A 13,956-nucleotide genomic window follows, 5' to 3' on the forward strand; every position below is an offset into this window, starting at 1 on the left:
AATGACTTTTTTGATGGTAAGCTGTAATCTATTGGCTAGGATTTTGTTGAGAATTTTTGCATCTATATTCCTGAGTGAGATTGGTCTGAAATTCTCCTTTTTGTTTGGGTCTTTTCCTGGTTTTGGTATCAGGGTGATGTTTGCTTCATAGAATGTGTTGGGGAAGATTCCTTCTTCCTCAATTTTTTGGAATAATTTCTGCAGTACAGGAATAAGCTCTTCCTTGAAGGTTTGATAGAATTCTGGAGTGAAGCCATCTGGACCAGGGCATTTTTTGGTTGGAAGATTTTTTTATTGTTTCTTTGATCTCGGTGCTTGAAATTGGTCTGTTCAGGAGCTCTATTTCTTCCTGGCTGAGTCTAGGGAGAGGGTGTGATTCCAAATATTGATCCATTTCCTTCACATTGTCAAATTTCTGGGCATAGAGTTTCTGGTAGTATTCAGAGATGATCTCTTGTATCTCTGTGGGATCAGTTGTTATTTCCCCTTTATCATTTCTGATTGAGGTTACTAGAGATTTTACTTTTCTATTCCTCATTAGTCTGGCCAATGGTTTATCTATTTTATTTATTTTTTCAAAAAACCAACTCCTTGTTGCATTAATTTTCTGAATGATTCTTTTGTTTTCAATTTCATTGATCTCTGATTTGATTTTGGGTATTTCTTTTCTTCTACTGAGTTTAGGCTTAGATTATTCTTCTTTTTCCAATTCCATAAGATCTCTTGTGAGATTGTTGACGCACTCTCTTTCTGTTTTTCGAATGTAGGCATCTAAAGCAATGAATTTTCCTCTCAAAACTGCTTTTGCAGTATCCCACAGGTTTTGGTAGCTTGTGTCTTCATTGTTGTTCTGCTCAAGGAAGTTAATGATTTCCTGTTTTATTTCTTCCTGCACCCATCTGTTATTCAACAGAAGATTGTTTAATTTTCATGCCTTTGGGTGGGGTCGAGCATTTTTGTTAGAGTTGAGTTCCACCTTTAGTGCCTTATGGTCTGAGAGGATACAAGGTAAAATTTCAATTCTTTTGATTCTGTTGATATTTGTTTTGTGTCCCAGGATATGATCAATTTTGGAGAATGTTCCATGGGGTGATGAGAAGAATGTATATTCTTTACCTTTGGGGTGGAGTGTTCTATGTGCGTCTATCAAGCACAGTTGTTCTAGGGTCTCATTTAAATCTCTTATATCTTTGTTTAATTTCTGTTTAGAGGATCTGTCCAGCTCTGAAAGAGGAGTGTTAAAGTCCCCTGTAATTATGGTATTATCAGATATCATATTGCTCAGACTGAGTAAGGTCTGTTTCAAGAATCTGGGAGCATTTAAATTGGGTGTATAAGTATTTAGAATTGAAATGTCTTCTTGTTGTATTTTTCCCTTGACCAATATAAAGTGACCATCTTTGTCTCTTTTGACTTTAGTTGATTTCACTCCACATGTATCTGAAAATAAGATGGCAACTCCTCTTTTCTTCTGAATTCCATTTGCCTGAAAAATTGTCTTCCAACCCTTGACTTGGAGCTTTAATTTGTCTTTTGAAGCCAGGTGTGTTTCTTGCAGACAGCAGATGGATGGCTTGTGTTTTTTAATCCAGTCAACCAATCTATGTCTCTTCAGTGGGGAATTCAAGCCATTAACATTTATTGAGATAATTGATAAGTGTGGTAGTATTCTATTCGTCTTCTTTTGTGAGAGTCCATTGCTTAGTTTTATCTTTTGCATCAGTGTGGAGTTTAGGTTTTGTCCTTTAATTTCTGAGTTTTTACTTTGCTGCTGATCAATTGTGGTGGTCAGTGTGCAGAACAGGTTGAAGTATTTCCTGTAGAGCTGGTCTTTTTGTGGCGAATTTCCTCAATGTTTGTATATCCGTAAATGATTTGATTTCTCTGTCAATTTTGAGGCTTAGCTTAGCAGGATACAGAATTCTGGGCTGGAAATTGTTCTGTTTAAGTAGATTAAAGGTAGATGACCATTGTCTTCTTGCTTGGAAAGTTTCATTAGAGAAGTCTGCGGTAACTCTGATGGATTTGCCCCTGTAGGTCAACTGGCGCTTACTCCTGGCAGCTTGCAGAATCTTTTCTTTTGTCTTGACTTTGGACAGGTTCATCACAATGTGTCTTGGAGAAGCTCGGTTAGAGTTGAGGCGACCTGGGGTCCGATAGCCCTCTGAAAGCAGTGTGTCAGAATCTTTGGTGATATTTGGGAAGTTTTCTTTTATAATATTCTCTAGCATGGCTTCCATTCCTCTGGGGCATTCTTCTTCCCCTTCTGGAATTCCTAAAACTCGTATGTTGGAACGCTTCATAAAGTCCCATAATTCTGACAGTGAACGTTCTGCTTTCTCTCTCTTCTTTTCTGCCTCTTTTACTATCTGAGTTATCTCAAAAACTTTGTCTTCTACCTCTGAAATTCTTTCTTCTGCATGTTCTAACCTGTTGCTGATACTTTCCATTGCATCTTTAAGTTCCCTAATTGACTGTTTCATTTCCTTCAGCTCTGCTATATCCTTTTTATATTCTTTATATCGTTCATCTCTTATTTGATTCTGTTTTTGAATTTCCTTTTGGTTATTTTCCACTTTATTAGTAGTTTCCTTCATTGTTTCCATCATTTCTTTCATTGTTTTCAACATGTGTATTCTAAATTCCCTTTCTGTCATTCCTGACATTTCTTTATAGGTGGAATCATCTGCACTAGCTACCTCATGGTCCCTTGGCGGAGTTGTTCTGGACTGGTTCTTCATGTTGCCTGGAGTTTTCTGCTGATTCTTCCTCATGAGTGATTTCTTTTATCTGTTTCCTTGCCCTAAGTTTCCTTTCACTTCCTCTTGCTCTTTAAGTTCTCGTGCCTGTGGACTAAGGGTTACAGGACCAGAAGGGTGAGAAGGTTGAAGAGCAAAAAAGGGATGAAAGAAAGGAGGACCGAGTGATAAGAAAAACAAAGAAAAATAGAGAAAGGAGAGGGGGTGGGTAAAGGAATATTGACAAAAAGAAGAGAGGCACAGAAAGAGGGAGATAGAACAATATAGGTGTACAGTAGGGTACTTTGACACAACCTTAAAAAAACCCCACCTTCTGGGGGTGCCCAGTTGGGTGGTTCCCTTGAGGTCAGCAGCTCTTTGCTAACCTGATCAGACACAGTACCCCACCTCCACCAAATAGAGAGGAAAGACAAAAATGCTATAAATCAAACCAAAACAAGCAAACAGAAAACTTTACGGGATAAAATTGGGTGGAAAACCAAATAATAGCGGTAAAAACAGTAGCAAAAATGAAGTTCTAATTATTGAAAAAGGCAGCAATGGGAAATTATAATTAAACTAGAAAAATTGAGAAAGAAAAAGGATCTGTATGGAAAAGTTTGAACTTAAAAAACAAAACAACATCTACAACATCAAAATAAACAAAAAAAACAACCAAACCAAAAGAAAAAAAAAAACAGCCAAAAACAAAGCAGTATGTATATGTTATTGAATATTGTCTGGGCAACACGTGGTCTTCTGGGGTATGAGATGTTAATCACAGTTCTGATAGACTGGAGGCTGCTGATTTCTCAAACCCAAGCAGGTAGACACCCTAAATCTCTCTTCAGCCCACTTAAAAGGCACTTTGAACTTGTTCACTTGCTGAGCAGAATCATTCCCAGGAAAGTGCTTGTCGCTGGAATTACTGCTGAAGTGGCTATCCACTTACCCAGTGTGCCAAAACTGGTCTCACTCTGCCCCTAATGGTTAGGGCTGCAAGGCAGCTCAGACCCCACCCTTAGGCTACTTGGTCGCTGGGTTACCAGCTCCCGCCCAGTTCTAGCTCTGCTACCCTGAGGGCAGAGCTTGCCGGGGCAGATCGCTCACAATGTCTCCCTGTGACCCATAGCCAAACACTATTAGCTCCGTCTGGCTCAGCGGCTCAGACTGGGGCCCTAGACAATGGCCAAAGTTCTCCGCACTCCCACTCAGGCTCTCCCCAAGGCAGTTCAACTGAGTGCCAAGTCCAAAGACACCAAAACAGTTCACAGGTAAGGCCTTTCTGGTTTGCAGTCTCGCTGCTACTGAACTTACAGTTGCGGGCGGGTTTAGACGGATTGAACACACGCAACCACTTACCATTTTTCCACTGTTTTAGTCCTCCTCTTGGGGTCCAGAAGTCTCTCGCTGACTCCCTGTATCCTCACAGGGGTGATGATAGGCAGATCCCACCAGCCAGAGATGCCTGAAGTCCTATCTCCCCAGACTTACGGTGCCCAGATGCAAGGAACGAGATTCTGTCTCTTACTCCCCTTTTAGAAGAACCATGGATGACGTGGCTCTTCAAGATTGGACCTTTTCTTCTCTCTCCAACCTTATCTGATGCCAGTTCACCTCTCAAAGTCTAAGCCCTATAGAATGAACTACTCACATGCAAATTCACCATGCTTTGGGTGCTATTTGCATGATTTTCCTTGAACTTTTACCCACATTTTCAACAATCTTATTTATGCTTCAGGCCTCACTCTTCTGTAACTGCCTGCTTGTGCAATCTTTCCTGGACTAAAAGCTCACTGAGAGCAGGAACCATGTCAAAGTACGGACACATTGTATAGGATTTAGCTGGATCTATGTATGTTTGATCATGAAAAAGTTAAATGTGATTCCTTTTTTTTTTTTTGAGACAGAGTCTCACTTTATCACCCTTAATCGAGTGCGGTGGTGTCATAGCTCCCAGGAACCTTAAACTCTTAGGCTCAAGGAATTCTCTTGCCTCAGCCTCCCGAGTAGCTGAGACTACCAGCACCCGCCACAGCACCTGGCTATTTTTTTAGAGATGAGGTCTCACTCTAGCTCAGGCTGGTCTTGAACCTCTGAGCTCAGGCAATCCACCCGCCTCAGCCTCCCAGAGGGCCAGGACTAGTGGCGTGAGCCACCGTGCCTGGTGTGATTCTTTTATTTTGTGACTTCTAGAATTTCAAAATCATAGGTGATTCCAAGAGTATTAGTGAGACTCTCAGGTTGTTTTACCATGTAGAATAATAAGAAAAAAATTAAATTAATGTAAATTTTTATTTCAGCACTGAAACAATATAAATAAATTGCATAGAATAAAATATGTTTGACAGTTAAGCCATTTTATAGAACATGAGCATCTTTTCCTTTAAATTGACAACCCAAACCTACTGGAGACCACTTAAGAAACTGGGGTTAAATCAGTGCAAATCCCTTCCTACTGTTAGGAGTGAAGGTGTCTTCTCTACACGTCTGTTCTCCAGCTTCCTTTCTCTGCCCTGATCATGTCCACTTCTTCTATAAACTCCCGGAAACTTCAGGCACTTGCCCTCTATTGCAGCTTTTATCACACTGCATTATAATGCACACCCTTCAATAGCTTGGGAGGTAGAGCCAAGGCCTCTAGACTGGACAGACATTGCATACTAGTTATCTGTTTACATCTCTGTATCTCATTAGGCTGTCTACAGCTTGCAGCCAGGGACTGCATCCCAAACAACTATTTGCTTAATAAGAGCAAATCATGCTACTAGTGGTTCAGTAGAGTTTTCTCAATGGGAGACTTTCCACTGTTGTTGTACTTAAAGTGTTTAGGGGTTAATTACTTGGATTTTGGAACCAGAATATCAGGGTTCATATCCCAGCCTTTTCACCTGATAGCTGAGTGATTTGGGGAAAGTTGTTTAACCATTGCGTACCTCAACCTCTTCGTTTGTAAAATGGAGATACTAATAGTCACTTACTTCATGGAGTTTTTATGAGGACCGCATGAACACAGGCAGGCATGCACACACACATGCGTACACACACACACACACGCACACTCATAGTGAATATCGTCTCAGTCTGTTTGTGCTTCTGTGACAGAATGTAACAGACTGGGTAATTTGTAAAGAAAAAAATATATACTTCTCACAGTTCTGGAGGCTAGGAAGTCCAGGATTATGGTGCTAGTAGGTTTGGTTGTCTGGTGAAGGCTACATCCTTCACAGGGGAGGAATTCTGTGTACTCAATGCCAGAAGGCAGAAGAGCAGGAGAGCCCAAGGCTGTATGAATTCTCTTTTATAAGGGCTTTAATCCCACTCACAAGGAGAGGAACCCCCATGACCTAATCATCCCTTAAAGACCCCTGTCTCTCTTAATAGCATCACATCGGGCTTTAAGTTTTAATACTTGAGTTTTGAAAGGGATACATTCGGGCGGCACCTGTGGCTCAAGGAGTAGGGCGCCAGTCCCATATGCCAGAGGTGGCGGGTTCAAACCCAGCCCTGGCCAAAAAAAAAAAAAAAAAAAAAGAAAGGGATACATTCAAACCATAGCAAATATATCTATATATCCATGTCTATAGAGGTATATTCACTTGAATATAATGTATTCAATATCTGTATTCATTTGGCTCTCATAAATATGAATTAAAATATACGTATGTATATGTATATGTGTGTGTGTATCTCGCTTAGTGCCTCGTTGATGTTTACTAAACTTTCAATGGATATTTATTGTTATGTGTAGGATGTTATTTGTTTTGTTTTCTACTGGGTTTTAAGAATTATGCAAACATTTAATGCCTAGCTGATAACAAAAACATAGTTCTACCTTTATTTGGCATATAGAATATCTGAACTCCAGGTATTATAAGATTAAAATTTCAAATACTCTTCTTTAAAATTCTATTTAAAATCTGATTGGAAGTAATGTTATTTGTACAGGACTATCAAAGCGCACCCTTTTGATTTCATACCTTCCTCTTTATATTCTAGTGATCTTTAAATCAAGCAGGGCCATCAGCGGGCTGCCCCCTTTATGGAATTGTGTCCTGGTGCTGTGCTGTCAGTTGGTGTTGAGGAACTTTACAAATAGTGTTGTCACCGTTCCACGTGGTACTTCCTGTGCAGGCAGTGGTGAAGAGCACAGGCTCTTGAGACGGTTGGCCTGGATTTAAATCCTGGCTCTGCCACCACTTCGCTATATCACTAAACCTCAATGATCTTATCTGTAAAAGAGGAATTGTAATAAGATCAACTTCCAAGTTTCGTTTTAAGAATCGTGTGAACCAATGCATATAAAGGTCTTGGTAAAATGTCCATCACACAGTGAATTCTCAAAATATATTAATTTCTATTGCAGGATACTATTAGCTATATCACAAATAACCTCTTTAGGAGGACCCTTAAAAAGGGATTTCTCTCATATCTCAGGATCAGGGAAAGTGCATCTCCTGAGGAGTTTATCTTTGTGGGCCAGAAGAAATGGGAAATTGCTTTGGCTACTAGGAAGCTCAGAGCTCTGATTGTGCTTTATCTCCAGCAAATGAAAACAGAACGGTATTTATTTCTGTTGAATAATAAAAATAATATCTAGCACTTATTGGATGCTTTCCAAAGTAAAGAGGCCAAATACTATTTCTTCTACATACTTATTTTTTTCTTTTACTTATCCCAACAGAAGAATAAGATAGATATTATTATTCATTTAAAATAAAAGGACACTGAGGCAGCTTATCCTTGGCTTTTAGTCTATTGCTGTACTCCTTTCCCTCTCACTTGCTTTAACTCTTTATTTTTCTCATTTTACAGTACGTATTTTGATAAGCCATGTCAAATTGCTTTCATTTCTAGGTGATGTGTAAAGAAAAGAATTAAAACATATTTACAATCACATTAGTTTAAATTCTTTGGTTGCATTTGAAGTTTCTGATCAAATTTATGTACTGATCTCTGATTTTAGTAGTGGTTGTTTGAATCATGTTATGAGGGAAGAATGAAATATTTTGAATAAACAAATTAATTCACAAAGGCCATTTTACCACCCCCCAGAAAACCTGAAAATGGAAGTGAAAAACAAATTATTTCCAAAGCCTGCAACATCCGATAGTTTGGATGGTATTGATACGTCTGTGCTGGCCCTCATCCTCAGAAATCCTATTGCCATCTGGGTATCTTGTGGTGAACCATTTCTATCTCCAAATGGTAAAGTTTTTGTTTTTGCTTTCTTTCAAACAAGTATATGAAGGGAGAGAGAAACAGATTTTATGTGCCCATAAGAAAATGTATTAAATATGTAGAATGTCAACATAATAACATCATATTTATACAAAGAACAGGAAGTCCATCAATTAATATGTAACAAAGATAGCTATACTCCCATATTTGCACAATGGCCTGTTTTTTTTTTTACTGGAATGGAGTATTCTGCATGGAAAAATGTCTAATTTAGTTGATAAAGAGATCCTTGGTTTGTGAGACTGAGAATAATGATATACATTACAAAATAACAAATGAGTTTAATTCACACTGAGGACGACCTGTCTGCACATTTTCATTTTTAAGAATTGCACCCTTTAGGCAGTAGGTGGATGTTTAAAAAATGAATGGTTCCAAGCCAGGCTTTCATCACCTCCAAATAGTTTGTGGAAGTAGAAAATGAAAGATGGCTATTGCATATGGTAAATCTATATAATAAAACAGCATCGTTCTTCTTTTCCCCCCTCTCTCTGTTCCATAAAGAAATGCCTTAAGCCCCGTCATCTTTCAAATGAGGTTTCTTTTAATGACCCTTACCTTTTAATTACTTGTTTCTAATTGAATCTATTTCTTGAAGCAGAAAGTTCTTTATAAATTATTGGTGTACATGATAAATTACTGTTGATAAAAGAATGTAAGATAAAATATCATGTATTTTTATTATTCTAGCTTTGCAGGAAGCAGAAAAATTAGAGAAACAAAACTGGCTGAAAAAGGACAAAATTTTGGCTGATCTGGATACCATGAAACACAAAATGAGACAATTAAAAGGTCAGTATGAACTAGACCAAGCATCACCATATTTAATGCAAAGTGTGACCTCGTATTGCTCATGGTTATTTTCTGTCACTAGATACCAGGTGTTTAACCATTGAGTCCTGTATAAATATTCTGTTACTTAAATTAGTAAGCTGCCTCAGTGTCCTTTTATTAGTTACTTAAATTAGTTGGGAAAAGTCTAAAACTCAATATTATATTTTTCATACTAATTTTACATGTGTAATTTTTATATTAAAATAAATACCAGATGGCTTTGTACTTATACATAGTAAAAAAAATTAGGAGGCTATCTAGGCCAAGTAACCTACCCTGTGGCTTTGACATTTTATGGGCTTTTGAATTAGTTTTTAAACAAAACTTGTTGTTCTTTTGGTATTCTGGGGAAGAAGGATTTTTTTTTTTTTAATAATCTAAGTGAGGAAATACTAAAAATCTTTGTCAGTAACTTAAATGACTTCCTTTCTATGCAGTGTCAGATTTGCCATTTATAGCCAAAGTCATCGATTGGTGTCATCTGTCCTCTTCCTCCACTCTCTTTGTCACAGAATCTTAGGTTCCTGACCTTATACTATTCCCACCACTAGAGATGCAAATGGTTCTTTGGGGGAAAACAATATACTATGAACTTTAGTCTAGGATAGAACATGTTTCATGCTCTATAATTACCAAAGCAGAATTTCGTTCAGTTCCTGAGTATGTACAGTGGAAGCAAAAACATAATGAATCTTGCTTCCATAAACAGCACAACTTGTCCTAAACGCACTAGACAGAACTCTGGTTTGAATGGCTATTATTCAGTTCTTACCAAAAAAAAAGGTGGTTGTCAGTGAAAAGCATCTATTATTCCTACTGACCTCTACTACTCCTGGTACGAGGCATTTCCACTTGAACGTCCTATGGACATGTCCAAAACTAAAGCTACCACATCACCCCACACCAATGCCTCCATTGCCTCTCTAAGTCATGGCTTCTTCCACCACCTGGGTGTTCTGTCTCAGAAACCTGCTAGTTGTTCTTGGCATCATCTCCTTTTCCCTCACCTTTCCCAAGCAAATATTCAGTAAGTCTTGTTACTTTGAATACGTCAAGTTAATCTCAAGTGAATTCTAACCATCCCCACTGCCATTTTCCAAGTTCAAGCTGCTATCTTGAGTGAGTGGGACATTTTTTTAGCTGGTCTCCCTGCTTTCAGTCTGGACAGTAGTTTTCCTTCTGTTCATAATGGTGACATTCTGGAGTTGAAGAGATTATGTAAAAGAGCAAAGGTTTTATAGTACTTCAAACAAAACTTTTTGAGGCTCCTTATTATCTTTAGGATGAAATTGAAACTCTTTAATGAGCTTGTTTAAAAAAACTCAAACAACTTTTCCTCTGCCTTCACACTGTGACAATCACCAACAGAGAGGCTTCTGTGACCTCTCTGTTGGGGAAGTGTTTCTAGGGAAGTATTTCTCCCCACCCCAAGTGAGCAATCAATTCTGCAAAGGACGCTAATTAGGTGTCCTCCCATTCAATTCTGATAGTATCAGATCCCACAGGTTGGATGTTCAGTCCCCAAAACTACCTACAACCAGACACTAATCATAAGTCCAGGCCTCTGGAATTTCTGACTGACCAGCTTCAAGTTGGGGTTCCTACAACCCTCTCTTTAGATTCTATTAGTTTGTGGGAAGCAGCTCACAGAACCCAAGGAAACACCTACGACCTACGTTTATCAGTTTATTATAAAGTATACAGATGAAGAGATGCAGAGGGTGAGGTCTGGGGAAATGGGCGCGGAGCTTCCAGGCCCTCTCTAGAGTGCCACCCTCCGGGAAGCGCCTATGTTGGGCTAGCTAATGCTCTCCTAAACTAGTCATCTTGGGTTTTCATGGAAGCTTCATCATGTCAGCATTCCTTCCCCCTGGATATGTGGCAGGACCCTCTATGGAATGAGGGTCTTATGATTTTACAATCAAAAAGGGGCTTGGGGGGGAGGGAGAAGGTTAGATCCTGCCTTGGGGCAGGTGAAAGGAAAGCAGGAGAAGGTCAGAGAGATCCTGTATTCTGAGGCCTCACATACCCAGCGTTATAACTAAAGACTGTAACAAGGCTATGGGAGTTAGAGCCAGGCACTGTGGGTGAAAATACACAGTGGCCCTTTATGATTATGCTCTCTTTAGGTTCCCCTTTCTCCTTGCATACTGAACTCCATGCATTTTAACTTTCTTTTTTTTCCCTTTTTTTTATTGTTAAATCATAGCTGCGTACATTAGTGCAATCAAGGGGTACAATGTGCTGGTTTCATATACAATCTGAAATATTCTCATCAAACTGTTCAACGTAGCCTTCATGGCATTTTCTTAGTTATTGTATGTAGACATTTGTATTCTGCCTTTAGTAAGTTTCGCCTGTACCCATTCTAAGATGCACCGTAGGTGTGGCCCCACTCATTACCCTCCCTCCGCCCTAACCTCCAACCTCCCTTCCCCTTCCTTGGCCCTTTCCTCATAGTCTTGTGCTATAGTTGGGTTATAGCCTTCATGTGAAAGCTATAATTTAGCTTCATAATAGGGCTGAGTACATTGGATACTTTTTCTTCCATTCCTGAGATGCTTTGTTTACTCCATCAGATGTGCCATAGACTTTCTTAACTCTGACCATTTGGTACAGTTCAGTTTCCTCTGCCTGAAAGTTTTCCCTCTCCTCTCCTTTTGTTTGCTCCTATTTATTATCTGTTTTTTAGATTACTTGTTACTTCCTCAACATTCCAAGCTGGGGATAAGGTAGTAGTTCATCACACCCTGACGGTCCCCTCTGATAGTCCTCATCCCATTAGTATAATTACGCATTAGTGTGACTATCTTTCCTATGTCAGATTATAAATTCCGTACTTTTCTAGTTTGTTCTCTGAATAGTTGTAGAATGAATTAAAGAATGAGTGGAATTTCAACCATTAACTCCAGTGAGTTTCCTAAGCTCTATTTCTGTATCAAATTAAATCAATAGAAAGCAACATACTGAAAATAGCAACTGGCAGAGCTGAATTCAGATTTTATATCATGTCTTCAGCTTTTATTACAGTTAAATATTGAAAAGACATTTAAAGTTCATTCGGCGTCGTCTATAATATCGTCGTTAAAAGCAGTCTAATATTTGGCCAGTTGGTGTCCATTACAGAGGGATTTGTTGATGTAGTTACTCTCAGAATTCAGTGCTAGGATAAATCCTGTCTCTACTGACAAACTGGTATGTTTTCTACTATTAAATATAAAATTGAAACATGCTTATAAAATACTTATTCTGAGGAAGGGTTTTTTTTTTCTGGTTGTTGGAATTAGCAGGATAGGATAAGTGAGAATGTTTTAGTTTCATGAAATGTAGTACCTATAAGATACTTTTCTCTCAGAAGCTTGAGAACATGAGTGCTTTGCTATTCTTTCATGCCAAATAGCTCTCCCCATACTCCTCCCTTACAGGAAGCTTCTTGAGGTTTGGAGGTATGGGAGGTATGAACAGTTATGGAATCAACTAGTTTTTGTTTTTATAGCCATTGGTTAAGTGCAACAACTGTTTACTGAGCATACAGTATGCACAAAACACTGCGCTATGCTGATTTTACACTTCATTTGTAAGCATGAACAATGCTACTCATAATACTAGTAATTTCTTTGTTGGGCTTTTATAATTAAGTAGCAAATGCCAAATATGTACTACATGGTTAGCACATAATAAATATTCGATAAATACTGGTACACGTCTATGGATTCCTGAGAAGGCAACCCATTTTCCCATTTGAGGTTATAAAACTGACACACAAAACTCAGAAGTGGCGGTATGACCTGAGTCACAAATAGGGGCAACATTGAAGCATTGAATTTCGTGTGGAAGCTAAATGAATCTGCAATCAAAACTCCAAATTGGGTGAACTTATCTTCCAGACACAGATGATGCTGGACAAGAGTGGGCCTCCCAGTAAGGGAGGGCTGTGGAGAGAGCTATCTGGCCTGAAAGAATAGCAAAGCACTCCTTCAAGCTTCTGAGAGAAAACAATGGTAATAAAGGGCCAAAAATCCTCAGCATATTTTTCTCAATTTCTAATCAGGAAAATCATCTGCAGTATCAGTGGGGCTCCGTCGACTTGAAATGAAACAATAGGAGTAGGGAAGAGGTATGCCCCATTAATAGTTAGCTATTATCATTATTATCCTCTGATCTCCTGTGAAATAAAATAGGATACATGAATAAATGTAATAATAAAATAAAAAATAATTTATTTGATGTATTATTGCTTGGTTTCAAATTATGTTATTCTTACTTACATAAATAATAGTTTATTATAAGACCTTTTTCCCCAAATAAAACCTTTTGTGGCTATCTCTTTATGAACATTATAGTGCAAATGCATTCATTTTCTCAGGACCATTAGAAGCAAGCTGACAAAACCAAATAATGTATAATTGCTCTGCCACCCTGTTTTCTACATTCAGTCCCCAGAACTCAACAGTATGATGCCAGGACAACTTACTAAACAGTCAGTGACAGGAGAGGCCAGTGCAATTAATCATTGCTTCCTAAAATTTTTTCAATACAGTTTAGTTACAAGGTAACTTTCGTCACATGCGTTGCACATGCTAAACAGACGGTTCTCTAAACATGACGTTCTTTGGGTATTTCTTAACAGGCACACCTTTCTGGACCCTCTTTATTTGAACAAAATTTTAGTGTTCAAAGTGCATTATAAGTAAAATATTTGTTGAAATATGATTTATAAAAATTTGTGTGTCATAAGTTAAGGTTTGGAGGTATGGGAGGTATGAACAGTTGAGAACCTGTTATAAATAGGTTCTATAAATAGAGCTGGAAATAAACTATATTTACTATCAATCTGTGTCATCTGTTTGTGAGGTACCACTCTGGTCCTCTCCAAAACCTAATGACATTGTCACTGTAACTCCCTGACTGATTCAATTATGTTTTCTCCACATCTGTAAATTGCGTATGAATCCCTATTAGGCACATAGAGTTCTGGTTTCTCTGAAAACTCATTGCTGCCATTTATTCGTGTTGCTGGATCTGTTTCCATAAACCTGAGCTAGAAGAGCATCAATGCTTTATCCTCTGCAAGTGTCAACTTATTTTCCAAGAGTTTTGATGTCGCCATAGTCTGAAAATCTGCACATTGAGAGTATATTGG

General features: G+C 38.5%; 1 protein-coding gene across 1 annotated transcript in view; it reads left to right on the forward strand.

Annotated features, from left to right (window-relative positions):
* DCDC1 (doublecortin domain containing 1) overlaps positions 1 to 13,956 on the forward strand; it is a 520,443-nt gene that overhangs the window by 485,634 nt on the left and 20,853 nt on the right. Inside the window, 2 exon segments of the mRNA XM_053562883.1 lie at positions 7,794 to 7,946; positions 8,670 to 8,771. Coding sequence (XP_053418858.1) covers positions 7,794 to 7,946; positions 8,670 to 8,771 — 255 coding nt within the window.

This window comes from Nycticebus coucang, chromosome 14 (genome assembly GCF_027406575.1).
Source record: "Nycticebus coucang isolate mNycCou1 chromosome 14, mNycCou1.pri, whole genome shotgun sequence".
NCBI classification, from domain to species: domain Eukaryota; kingdom Metazoa; phylum Chordata; class Mammalia; order Primates; family Lorisidae; genus Nycticebus; species Nycticebus coucang.